The sequence below is a fragment of the Canis lupus genome, chromosome 33 (assembly GCF_003254725.2).
Source record: "Canis lupus dingo isolate Sandy chromosome 33, ASM325472v2, whole genome shotgun sequence".
Classification (NCBI taxonomy): domain Eukaryota; kingdom Metazoa; phylum Chordata; class Mammalia; order Carnivora; family Canidae; genus Canis; species Canis lupus.
The window spans coordinates 27,618,288-27,631,918 of NC_064275.1; the positions used below are offsets into that span (position 1 = coordinate 27,618,288).

Consider the following 13,631-nt stretch of genomic DNA (forward strand, 5'->3'; position numbering starts at 1 on the left):
TATGACATCATTGCAAATTATGTCTACAATGGCACTATTTTCAAAAATGGTCACATTTTCAGGTGCTGGAGACTAAGGCTTAGACATAGTCTTTTTGGAGCAACAGAATTCAACCTGTAACAGCCTCCCAAACAAAGAAGTATCTGGCCAAAAATATTAATAGTGCTACTGTTGAGAAATACTTCCCATATAATCTGTGGATCAAACCTAGGGAGGTAGTTGGCCAACGTAAGAAAAGGGCAGATAGAAGGAGTGCAGGGTCTGCAAAGGTGGACATTGAACAGAACACCACCAGTCAAGAGGGTCAGTGACCTCTGCTCTAGGTCAGAGGCTGTGGGCTTCTTGCAGATCTGTACAGACCTGGGTAGCCCTCCAGCCATAGGACAGCGTCTGACAAGAAGGAGGAAGGACTTGAAGGGGCACAAGGCTAACTGGGCCAAAGCAGACATGTGGGTAGGCCAGAGGGTGGACCTCTGCCTTGTTAACCCATCATCTGACCCCTCCCCCCTTTCCCTGGGCCCAGCCTTTCCCCATGGGTCCCCTTAACGACCAGGACAGAAGAGAAAAGTAAATCCCCAAGCCCGCAGGTTTTCAGCAGTATTTTCAAACCAACTGTCTTATCTCCCCAGAGCCCTGCCTTCCTCCTCTCACGCCCACTGCCTCCCACTGGCAGCCAGACATAGAACATGGCAAACAGGAAAAACAGCAACACTGCAAAGTTACATCTTTTGAGAGAGAACATTGCTTTGGGTACATCCCCCCTCCCCAGTATGTCTTGAGTTGCCAAGCCCTGCAGCAGGTGGCCCTATTCATCTTTCTTCTGCGGGGATGCTGTCTCTCCCACTGCTTCTTTACTTGGCTTTAAGATGTCCACGTGAGAATGAACTTTTACAGGGCCAGGGCAACTGGGCGATCCACGTATCCATATCTGAACACTTAGGTCCATCTCGCTGATTTTTCAGATATTTTTGTCCACATTCTTGTATTGTGCTTACATGTCCCCCTTCATTATTTTGCCAGTTTGAGTAGAGTGGGGGAAGGAGAGATGGGGAAGGGTGGCCAGAGTGGAGTCCATGTTATCAACTTTTGGGACTGGTGGGTTGCTTACTGGCAACATAGATGCCAGCTGGCTACATGTGGGGCCTGTTCAGCAGGAAGGGGATGAAATACTTTCCTCCTCAGTCTTCAGAGACTGCTGTCTGCATGGCATTCTCCTGGTTTTGATCTCCTGATTGCTCAGCTCCCCAGGACCGTGTCCTCTGCCCCAGCCTGGGGTTCTGGACCAGGCCCTGGCCCCTAGTCCCCGTTACTGTTTGCACTGTCTTCTTGGTGTGGCATCTACGCACCAGTCTTGGCTTTCCCAGGCCCGGCCTACAGCCCTGTGTCTGCCTCCTACTGCCTTCCAGGGCCTGGAAGCACAGGTGCAGAGGGTCAGGGACGAAGTCCTTTCTTGCTTTCTGCCTCAGCCCTCTAAGCACGGCCACATTTTCTAGAATCTGTCCAGTCCTTTCTTACAAGTTAGACCTTATTTTCTGTCAAATCCTACGTCATAAGCTGTATGGGCAACCTTTAGGATCCAACCGTCTTTTGGTCCAGAAATAGGTTGTTTCTGTGTTGTTATTATATTACATAGCTAATATGCTAACAGTTTTCATTATTGTCCTGTGCTCTTGCCTGTAAGTAACTAGATATTCAGCTTCTAGCCTGCAGCTGAGAGGAGGCACACTGAAGTTTCTTTAAAGTGTAACATGGAAATGAAAACGGCTGGTGTGGATTCGAAGGGAAGAAAAGGAATCAGTAAAAGGGAGAACACCGTAGTGAAAAATAACTGCTATTCTTTTCTCAGAATTCCTAGACCTAGGTACATTCTTAAATGCAAAACATTAGGCTGTAGGAAAATAAAACTTTACTTTAAAAAAAGCTTTACTTAGAAAAAAATGTGGGGTTCTGAAAATATACTGTTTATCATTAATAGGAAAAGGTGCTACAGCATTCTACATATAGAAACGGAAATGCTCTCTAGCAAGTAGCGATGCGTGTGAGAATGGGACAGGGTGGTGATTGTATATGTAAATGTGATACAGCCTGCGTTTAGGTTTCCAGAGGTAATCTCAACACCCAAGCTATTTGTGTTGGGAGGTATTGGCATCTGTAGTAGTTATTTTTGGTATTAGTCCCAATTAATAGACTGAGATTTGTACAGTCTCCAGTTTAAGGAGCATCTGATTAGGATGACTTAGACACTCCTTGTTTAGACATACAAATTGCCCTAATGAAGGCAACTGTCACTTGCTCCGTTATTCAGAACACCTTGGGGAGATGTCCTTCTATCAGATATAATGTGGTGGGTTAACCCATCACTGGTACCAGGAAAGAGTTTCCTCTTTTTTCCCTACTGCTTCCCACCAAAGACCACTTGGCCAGAATCCATCCCATTCCTCCCCTGAGAGAGCCAGAAAATGGAGAAAAAAATGTGTGCCTGGGGCTCAGGGATGAACACTAAAAAGCATTTTCCTATATCATCCTAGTTATAAAAGTTGGTCGCTTGTACATGATCTATTGTGTTAGTACCAAATTTTAAACCTATTATGTGCTCAACTGGATTTATTTTATCTGGGGACTCTAATTCCCATTTACATGGAAAATATATTCTCAGAGTTAAATAAGAGGCTTACAAAGAGGGGATCGTGGTTGGCTCAGTTGGTTAAGCATCTGCCTTAGGCTCAAGTCATGACCCCACAGAGTCCTGGGATCGAGCCCTGTGTCGGGCACCCTGCTTAGCAGGGAGTCTGCTTTTCCCTTTCTCGCTGACCACCCCCCCCCCCCCCCCCCGCTCATGCTCTCTCTCTCTCTCTCTCAAAGGAATAAATGAAAAATCTTTTTTTTAAAAAAAGGCATTAAAGAAACTTTCAGGTCGGATGCCTGGGTGGCTCAGTGGTTGAGCATCTGCCTTTGGTCAGGGCCTGATCGTGGGGTCAGGGATCAAGTCCTGTATCAGACTCCCTGCGAAGAGCCTGCTTCTCCCTCTGCCTGTGTCTCTGCTTCCTCTCTCTCTCTGTATCTCTCATGAATAAATAAAATCTTAAAAAAAAAAAAAAGAGAAACTTTCAGGTCACTACTCATCCTTAAACTGGGGACTATTTACATTAGGAGATAAGGTAACTATCCTTTTCCAAGCCTTGCTGCGGACAAGATCCTGGACTGCACTGCTTTGGGATTCAGTGCCTCTTGAAAGGAGAGCGCTGTGCCTAGTAGGTACGTTGATGAGTAGTTGAGATAGAAAAGATGAGTAAGATAGGACTCTTTCCTTCAAGGAGAATGCAATTCTCTCTGGAAGTCACTTTATACACTTTGAAAGTGTGTTATAAAACAAACAAACAAACAATAAATAAAACAAAAAATAGCAGTTGCAAAAGAATAATTACAATATCATAATTTAAAAATCAAAGGCATAAGAACAAATATAATGCAAAGTAACAGAGAAGCAGAAGAGGTAGAGAGTTTACATTGAGTCTTAGAGAGGTACATGGTTTAATGATAAGTACCTGGAGGTGACAGTCACAGAGACATGGCTTGTCATTTTCTAGCTATGGAACATTCTGCAGACATGTTAGTTTCTTTCTCTGAGCCTCACCTTTCTCATTTAGAAAATGAAATAAATAATGCCCATCTTGGAATTGATCCTGAAGCTTAGAGGTAATGTATATAAATATAAAGAGCCTAATACAATGCCTGGCACACCTGTAGAGACACCTGGTAAACTTATACTGTGTTCTTTGAACCGTAGATTATTTTTTTTTAATTTTTATTTATTTATGATAGTCACGCACAGAGAGAGAGAGAGAGAGAGAGAAGAGAGGCAGAGACACAGGCAGAGGGAGAAGCAGGCTCCATGCAGGGAGCCCGACGTGGGATTCGATCCCGGGTCTTCAGGATCGCGCCCTGGGCCAAAGGCAGGCGCCAAACTGCTGCGCCACCCAGGGATCCCCCCGTAGATTATTTAAAAGTTCTTTAGTTTCCAACTCTTTGGGGGATTTTCCAGCAATATTTCTATTGTTGATTTATAATTTAATTACGTTATGATCAGAGAAAATATTTTCCTTTGTTGAGATTTGCTTTATGGCCCAAAATATGATTTATCTTGGTAAATATTCTGTAAGCACTTGAAAAGAATGTGCATTTTGCTGTTGTTGGGTGAAGTATTAATTAATGTCAGTTAGATCAAGTCTTCAAATCTCCTATATCCTTACTAATTTCCTGTCTACTTTTTCTATTTAATTATTGGGAGGGGGCCTTAAATCTCAAGGATTTGTCTGTTCTCCCAGAAAGTGTCAGTTTTTGCTTCACATATTTTAAAATATGTGCTTCATTAGTAGATGCATAAATGTTTGGGATTATGATGTCCTCTTGATGAATTGACCTCTTTATCATTATGAAATGAACTTTTCCCCTAGGAATATGATTTGCTCTGAAATCTACTATGTTTGATATTAATAAAGCCACCCCAGGTTTCTTCTGACTAGTGTTATCAACTTGTATTTTTTCTATGCTTTCACTTTTAACTCATTTGTGTCTTTATAGTTGGAATACATTTCTTATAGACAGCATATAGTTGGGGCTTGCCTTTTTATCCAATCTGACAATCTCTGCTTTTGTTTATGGTACTTAGATAATTTATGTTTAATATGATTATTGATTTGTTTGTCTATCATCTTGTTAGATTTTTTCTATTTGTTTCATCTATTCTTTGTTATTTTCTCTCTCCCCTTTTCTTCCTCTTTTGGTTAATTGAATATTTTTTTCCTTAAAAAAAAAAAAACAGCTTTATTGAGATATATTCACATGACCTACAATTCACCCTTTTAAAGTATACAACTCCATGGTTGCAAGTATATTCACAGAGTTGTGCAAATATCACCCTAATTAATTTTGGAACAATTTCTTCACAAGAAACTCTATAGCCATTAGCAATCACTTTACCCCCAGTATCCCCCACAAAGCGCTAATGTGCTTTTCGTCTAGAGCTAGAGAGTATAATGCTAAGCAAAATAAGCCAGTCAGAGAAAGACAAATACAATATGATTTCACACATTTGCAGAATTTGAGAAACAAAAACAAGCAAAGAAAAAGAAAGAGGGAAAGAGAAAAATCAAGAAAGTCTCTTAACTATAGAGAACAAACCAATGGTTACCAGAGGAGAGGTGGGTAAGGGGATTCTGGAAATATATGATAGGGATTAAAGAATATGCTTATCGTGATGCAAATTGAGTATTTTTTATGATTCCGTTTTATCTCTTTTGTTGGCTTATTAGCTATAACTATTTTCTTACTTTAATGGTTACTTTAGGGTTGTTTATAACATGTGACTTTAATTTATTATGGTTCACCTTCAAATGATGTTATGCCCCTTTATATACAGCATAAGGTTCTTTTATAAGTATATAAAGTTCTCATACTATATACAAAGTGGAATAACATCATTTCTCCCATTCTGACCTTTGTGCTATTATTGTCATATGTTTTACTTTTACATGCACTATAAACTCCATGCTACACTATTATTATTTTTATGTTATATTTTAAAGAGATTTAAACAATAAGAAAAAAATCTACATTTTCCCCATAGTTAACATTTCTAGTGTTCTTCATTCCTGTGTGTGAATTTGTATTTCCATCTGGTGCCATTTCCTTCTTCCTAAGGACTTCCTTTAACATTTCTTGTCATGCAAATCTGCTGGTGAAGAATTCTTTCAGATTTGTATGCCTCGATATGTCTTGATTTCACCTTTGTTTTTGAAAAATAATTGGGGTGGGCACAGAATTCTAGGTTGACAGAATTTTTCCTTCTTTCAGTAAAGATGTTGCTCCACTATTTTCTCACTTGCATCGTTCCTGGTGGGAAGTCTGTTGTCATTCTGTGTGTGTGTGTGTGTGTGTGTGTGTGTGTGTGTGTGTGTGTACCATGTCTTTTTACCTCTGATCACTTATACGATTTCCTTTTCTTGTTTTTCCACTTGGCTTGACTCAATTTTTATGGGCCTTGGTGTAGTTTTCCTTGGGTTTCTTAAGTTTTAGTTTCTTGTATCTGTGGATTTATAGTTTTTAATAATTTTGGAATTTTTTTGGTCATTATTTCTCTAAATATCCTTTTACTTCCCATACTCTCTTTTTGGGATTTCAATTACATGTGTGTTAGCTTTATTACAGTTGTCCCCAGCTCATTGGTACTTCATTTTTAAAAATTATTTTTCTCTCAGCATTTCATTTTGAATAGTTTCTATTGCTATGTTTTTCAGTTCAATAATCTTTTCTTCTGCAATGTTTAACCTACTATTGATACCATCCAGTATATTTTTCATCTTTTCAAATGTAAGATCTTTTTTTTAAGGGCTTCTATTTCTCTATTTAACTTTTTTACTTAAGAAATACAGTTATAATTGCCATTTATTTTTTTAAGATTTTTTAAATGTATTTATTCATGAGACAGACAGAAAGAGGCAGAGACACAGGCAGAGGGAGAAGCAGGCTCCCTGCAGGAAGCCCAGTGTAGGACTGGATCCCAGGACTCCAGGATCATGCCCTAGGTCGAAGGGAGGCACTCAACCGCTGAGCCAGCCAGGTGTCCTATAAAATCGCCATTTAGAAATCCTTATCTGCTCATTTTAACATCTGTGTCAGCTCTGGGTCAGTTTTGATTGATTTTTCTCCTCATCATAGGTTATATATTCCTACTCCTTTGTATGTCCAGTAATTTCTTATTAGATACCAGACATTGTGAATTTTACCTTGTTGGTTGCTGAATATTTCTGTATTCCTATAAATATTCCTAAGCTTTGTTCTGGGGCACAGTTAAGTTCCTTGAAAAAAGTTTGATCTTTTCAGGCCTTTCTTATAAAATTTGTTAGGTAGGACCAGAGCAGTGCTAGGTCTAAGGCTCATTATTCACCCTTGTTAAGGCAAGACTCTTCTGACTATTCTACCTAATATCCTGTGATTCATGAAGTTTTCTAATGTGACTCATAGAAACAGGTACCATTCCCAGCCCTGTGTGAATAGTGGGTGCCATTACCTTTCATTCTTTCAGGTAGTTCTTTCCCCAGCCTTGGCTCATATCCTCACACATGGATGCATTGTTTGCATATCTACCCCAAACTGAGTAAGGAAAGAAGGTGACAGAAATTTGTCAACTGTAAAGTACTATTCAAATGTAAAGTTTGGGGCATCACCTTGATTTGTCTGCCATTCACTAAGGTCAAAATCCAGAGATAAGTCTGTACCTTCTTCAATGCCTGTACTTCGATGTCTTTCTTTCCTTCAATGTTTATATATATTTTCTCCTTTCCTCTCACTGCCCATTGGTTCCAGCCATGCCAGCCTGGAAAAATAATTATCGGGAAAGAATTTTTTTCCTGGTCCTCTGGTAGTCACATTCTCCAGTCCACACTGCCTCTTTTGAATAATAAAAGTCCCTCCTGGGCCTCAACCTTCCTCCTGTCCAGAGCTAGAGCCAAAAGTGCTAACTCCATGGGGGTTTTTGAGGTTTTTTTTTTTTTTTTTTTTTAGGTTTTATTCATTTATTCATGAGAGACAGAGAGAGAGAGGCAGAGACATAGGCAGAGGGAGAAACAGGCTCCCTGAGGGGGGCCCGATGTAGGACTTGATCCCAGGACCCTAGGATCCTAGGATCAACACCTGAGCCGAAGGCGGCAGACTCTCAGTCACTGAGCCACCCAGGCGTCCCTGCTAACTCCATTACCAAGGAACTCTTGATGTTATAGGTGTTTATAGTCTACTCCTTGTCTTTAAAGCTTGTCCCCTGACCCTCTGCTTTAGCCAAGGAAGTCTGAAACCATGCCTGTGTTTGGGGGATGCCTCTATTTTCAGAGACAAGTTATCCTAGTATGCTCTGTTTTTTCCTTGAGGAGAAAGCAAAAAAATAATGGGCCGGGGCTGCAGCAGGCGAATGGAAGGCTTGAATTTTCTAGGGCATTTTACCTGGTTGAAATAGAGACTGGGGAGAGAAGAGCAGAAATTGAAACTATCTACGTGTCCCAATTATCTGACTCAGGACAACCACAGGCCCTGCTTGAAAGCCCAGTGGCTGAAGGATCAATAACCCAGCTCTTATACCCATTTTTGGCATATCAATTGGGTAATGTTGATACGGGGTCAAGTACAAGGCAGGGGCTAGAAGGTTTGGAAACCAAAGAATGCCTAAGAACTGTACCGAGAGTGAAGTCCAACTCTGGCCCTGGGACAGGAACTGTTGTTTATTTGGTCAGAGGATGAGCAGAAGCCTGTCGTGATCTGTACCCCAATTTGGGGTGATGACAGGCATCAACGCAGTGCTTTCACAATACTCTAGTTGATATTCTCTAAGCACATTCTTATTTCAAGACTATGCCAGGAGGTAGGATAAACCAAATGGGACATTGAATATGAACATTGAGTATGAATTCTAGCATGTAAGGTCTTGTAACCACGTAGTTGATGAGAGCCAAGGATTGAGTATTAGGATTGGTGGGGAGTGATGTATTCGTTAATTTATTAATTCATTCACTAAATATTTATGGAGCATTTACTTGGTGCCAGGCACTAAGGGAAAGAGATGAAAGACATTATCTGCCTCTAGGCAGACGAGAAAGGCAAACATTTGCATTAGAATATGGCAAGTACCAAGGAGGGGATTGGCACAGATCACTCTGGGAGCTCAGAAGAGCACATCTAAGCCAAACTTGGGTGAGACGTGGATAAGAGGGTGGACCTCCAGGAGAAAGTGATATGGAGGCTGGGTCTTAAAGGATAAGAGTTGGTTATGTACAACAAGTGTAAGAAGGGCCTCCCAAGCAGAAGCATAGGGGCTGGATTCAGTGCAATGAGTTTCTGGAAGTGTCAGCAGTTTATTTCCTAGGCTGTTGGGAATATGTGTGAGTTGAAGCTGTTGAGAAAAAGCAAGTGTCAGATGAAGAAGGGCCTTGGCATGCCATGCTAAGATATTTTACTCCAAAGGCAGTGGGAAGCCACTGAACAGTTTTAAGTAGAAGAGAGATATGACTGAATTTGAAATTTAGAATCTCTTTTTGGTAGTCATAGGAAGGCAGCCTGGGCAGCAGGGAAAGCAGAGAAGCCCAGTTTCTAGCATTGACCCCATTCCCTCCTACCTGTCTTTATTATCCCCCTTCCTTTATAAAATCTATTCCCTAACTCTTTTCTGCCATATCCAGTACGATTTCCTACCACTGTCTAATTCGCTCAAGTTGACTCAACTTATCCAAACATATCATGCCCATTCCCATCTCTGTGCCTTGTTCATTCAGTAAACATTTAACAAGTGCCTATTGTATACCAGCCATGGTTCTGGCATGAAGAACCAAAGATGAATGAAACATGGAACCTGCATTTGAGAAGCTCACAGACCAGTAGGGAGATAACCATGGAAGCACATTGTTATTGTGGGCAAGGGTAATGGATACAGAATGGGATAAACATAGAGTACCAGGGGCATAAAGAAATGAGAAGCCTTCTTCCTTCTCTGCTGAATCCTGGCCATCCTTAGGCTTCTGCTTTCACTCTGTATAGAGGCACACCAGTGTCTCTATACACTATACACCCATCACATCTGTCTCCTATGTAGGATTGTTCATTGGCTTCCCGCTGCCTTTGGGGTAAAACACGTCAGCATGGCTTGCCAAGGCCCTTCTTCATCTGACAGGATAGTGTAATGGGTTGGAGCTCAGGCTCTGAAACTAGAAAAGATTTTAATCTTGGTTCTATCACTTATGAGTTATATGACCTTGGCCAGAAATTATTCCATGCCTCAGTTTCTTCCTCTGTAAAATGGGGCTGATAACTGTAGCAACTTCATAGGGTTATTTTGAAGATTAAGGCAGTTAATCTAAATATAAATCTTTAGATTGTTCTTGGCATGTGAAAATTATTCAATAATTATTGACTATTTTTATTCTCAGTTTGTATCCATTTTCTCAGCATCTATATCATGTCAGGAAACCTTAACCTTTAATTATTATTTACTTGCCCAGTTTTATGAGTTGCCATATTTCTTTCAAGAGTGATTATACAATAATCTTTGGAGGCAGCCAGCATACATTGTATTTGGATCTGTACTCCTGACAGACTTACAGCGTTAGGTGTGTCTTGGGGTGATCCGCCATCCCAGCTTGCTCAGAATCGATGCGACTTCTAGTGTTAGTAGCAGAGGAAGTCCCCAGTGGGACAAATTGTCCACTTTATATGCAGTGAGTACTTAAATTCTGCTTTTTATTTATCTCCTATTCGTCCCAAACTTAACTTTCAAATGAGCTTGCTTTGGCTTTGCCACAAATATTTATTTATTGCCTCGAAATTATAAAGTCACAACCTCTGGGTTTCTTTGGGGTTTCCTGAAATTCTCTGGGGTTTAAGGTAAAAGATATGAAGGATTCCTTAAAAAAAAAAAAAAAAAAGAGAGAGAGAGAGAGAGAGAGAGACAAAAAAAAAAAAAAAAACAAAAACAAGCCTCTCTCCCATCTGTTCTGGTTGTATTTACTAGAAATTCTGGATAAACCCTTAAGAGCCTCATTCAACCTGGCTCTCAGCCCAGGAGGTCTCTCCTGCCCATCATTTCCCATCTCTCTTGGCATTTCCATCATGACTCTGAGTACTTCCTTCATTTGCTTTCCAGAATCAACATACCCTTAGTTAAGTGGCAAAGCCTCTTTCCTCACACAAGGATCATGTGGTTCTATGAATTCCCTACTAGGGGCCAAAGGATTTTTCCTCCTTTTCAAATCCAACTACCCCCCTACCTCACCTGCATTGGGGCAGCATTTGCCCTAGGCTGTTGTTGTTCAGATAGCATTCCTTAAGGATCCACTGGAACCTCCCTAAGTGTTTCTTAAAACCATGGCAAGTGTTTACTGAAGGTTTGCCCATCTTCCTCAGTACAGTCAAAAGTCTGTCTCAACAGCCTCTGAAAGTTTCTACCCCCGTGCATGAGTAGTTTCTTGAGGCTGCATCAGAAATTGGGTAGCTTAAACAACAGACATTTGTTGCCTCTCAGTTCTGGAGGCTAGAAGTACAAGATCAGTTTGGTTCTTTTGAGGGATATGTGGGAGAATTTGTTCCATGCCTCTCTTTACTCTAATAGTTTGCTGGCACTGTTCATCATTCCTTGGCTGGTAGATACATCCCCGAATCTCTGCTTCATCTTCACACGGTGTTCTTTCTGTAAGGACACCAGTTGTGTTGGATTAGGAACCCACTCTTCTCCAATAGGACTTAATCCTAATTAATTACATCTACAATGACTTGGTTTACAAATAAGGTCACATTCTGAGATTCTGAGGGTTAGGACTTCAACATGTGAGTTTCCGGAGGGGGTGGGAGGGCGGGGAGTACAATTCGATCGTTAATGCCCAGATCTTCAGGTGAGTCTAAAAAAAAAAAAAAAAAAAAAAAAAAAAAAAAAAACCTCCCAAAACAAGACAAACATGAAATTTATGAACAAAGCCATTGCTTATAAATCCGTTTCAGTTCTCACTCCCTTTGCCTTTGATACTTTTCTGCTGCCAGATTTGCATCCTCACCAGTAACCACTTGTTTACCGCTCTATAGGGCATGTATGATTTTAGAGGTATTAAGAGATATGATATATGCTTGAGTCACCGGTTCTAAATCAGGGTATAGGAGGTATGTGTTTAAAAGGAAGCCTGCTGAGGAGAAGTTGAATCCGTGGCATAACTCTCCTAAAGGCAGCGACTCCCATTCTGATGAATAATAATTACAAGCTGGTTGCCTTTTTAAATGCTCTAGAGAATACCACGGTGTGTACAGACATGGGTTGGAGGAGTGTGTGTGTGTGTGTGTGTGTGTGATGTGCATGTGCAGGCAGGAACTTGGGATAAAATCCCCAGGCTCCTCCCAGCCTTCCTGCAGACAGCAGCCTTCGCTGGGTTGCAGGGAATAGCCTGCACCTCCTCGCTCTGACCGGGGCTGCTTCCTGGCGGGGGCTCCCGGGGGTCCCCGGCCCCTTCCCCTGCAAAGACGGAGCTCCCTTCCAAGAGATAAACACCAGCAGCCAGAGGGACCTGGGCGGGGGACGCCGGACAGGTGGCCCGCTTCCCGGGTGTCGTCACCTGGAAACACCGACGGGGCCCAGATGCGGCACCTGTGACTCTGGCAGCCCCGGCCTGGCAGGGGGAGGCAGGGGGGCATCTCGGCCAGGCCGGGGGTCCTCGATGTGCCCCACGGGCGCTGGCTCCTCCCGGGGACGGAGGAGGCTTGTGGCTCGTGCCCGCTGACGCCGAGCTGCCGGGCAGGCTGCCAGCTTGGGGACAGGGCTCCTCGGTGCCAGCGGCCGGCGCGGGGAGCCGGGGGCAGCCGGGGGCCCGGGGGGCCGGGGGGCTGCTCGCTGACTCTCCCTCACTGTTGCTGCTGCCAGAACACCTACACCAACGCGGACAAGCTGCTGGAGGCCGCCGAGCAGCTGGCCCAGACCGGGGAGTGTGACCCCGAGGAGATCTACAAGGCGGCGCGGCACCTGGAGGTGCGCATCCAGGACTTCGTGCGCCGCGTGGAGCAGCGGAAGCTTCTCCTGGACATGTCGGTCTCCTTCCACACGCACACCAAAGAGGTGAGGCGGGGAGGGGGGACGCAGGGCTGGCAGGTGTCGGGTCAGTTCCCCAGCAGGGTGGCCCCCGAGCTGGGCCCAGGGCCTGGGTGGGCGTGGGCCCCCCAGCCGTGATGTACCGACCACCTGCCCCTGATAATCCCTATTTAGGTCTGGACCCAAATGGAACAAAATTTCCTTCTCATCTCCAGTGGGGAGGGGGCCACCGAGGCAGGGAGTTCAGGGAGTGTGCAGCTAGCGAGCTTTGGGGCTCCCTGGGCAACAGGCAGTGGGACGTTGCGGGCTCCCACCCCACGGCCACCCTCTCTGGGTTGCTGTTTCCCCGTCAGAAATCAGTCCCGCGGAACTTTGATCATCCTTGCTACCAGCGAGCGGCATCCAGAGTTTGCAAATGTGTTCTATGTTTTTCTTTTATCTTTTTAAAACAGAGGATTAAATCTGCTTAATGAGGTCTGCCAGAGGGTGATGTTAAAGCGGGCTGGTTCTCGACTTGCCTGATTGGGGGGTGGCAGTGAAGAAAGGGGGACAGGGGGACAGAGGAACCCCTCATGCAGGAGGAAGCCATCTGGGCTTGAATCTGGCCCCGAATCCTTCGCCAAGTGGAGATGGGAGAGGGGAGGATGGATTGTGTTACACTGTCGGCAGGGCCGGGGGCTCATGGAGAGGAGGGGGTTGCAGACCGGCAGTGGCTTTTCATTTCTGATTAACATGGGACACTCTGAAACTGAGTAAGTGGCCAGCAAGGAGGCACATTTAGCATCCTCTGTAATAACACCCTTAGCAGATGAACTCATTAGGTGTATGCATGCTTGTGTTCCCCCAGGAATTCATTTTAATGGAGTATTAATTAAAGTTTGATTGCTTCTCAGGAAAAAAAAAAATTTAACCCTACTTAATTAAGTTGATTTTTGATATTTGAAATGCATTAAGAAGCCTGGTTGTTACTCCTTCACAGGCTTTTCTGACACTTGGTGGGAATGAATACAAATCATTGCAGTGCCTA

General features: G+C 43.3%; 1 protein-coding gene across 20 annotated transcripts in view; it reads left to right on the forward strand.

Annotated features, from left to right (window-relative positions):
* Positions 1 to 13,631, forward strand: part of KALRN (kalirin RhoGEF kinase) — a 659,950-nt gene that overhangs the window by 325,691 nt on the left and 320,628 nt on the right. For 19 of the 20 annotated variants that reach the window (XM_035710078.2, XM_025474776.3, XM_049105377.1 and 16 more), the window contains exon 11: positions 12,440 to 12,631. In XM_035710078.2, the coding sequence (XP_035565971.2) occupies positions 12,440 to 12,631 (192 nt within the window). Of the gene's footprint in view, positions 1 to 11,683; positions 11,823 to 12,439; positions 12,632 to 13,631 lie in introns of those variants that run through there. The other variant, XM_025474861.3, reaches the window with a different exon arrangement.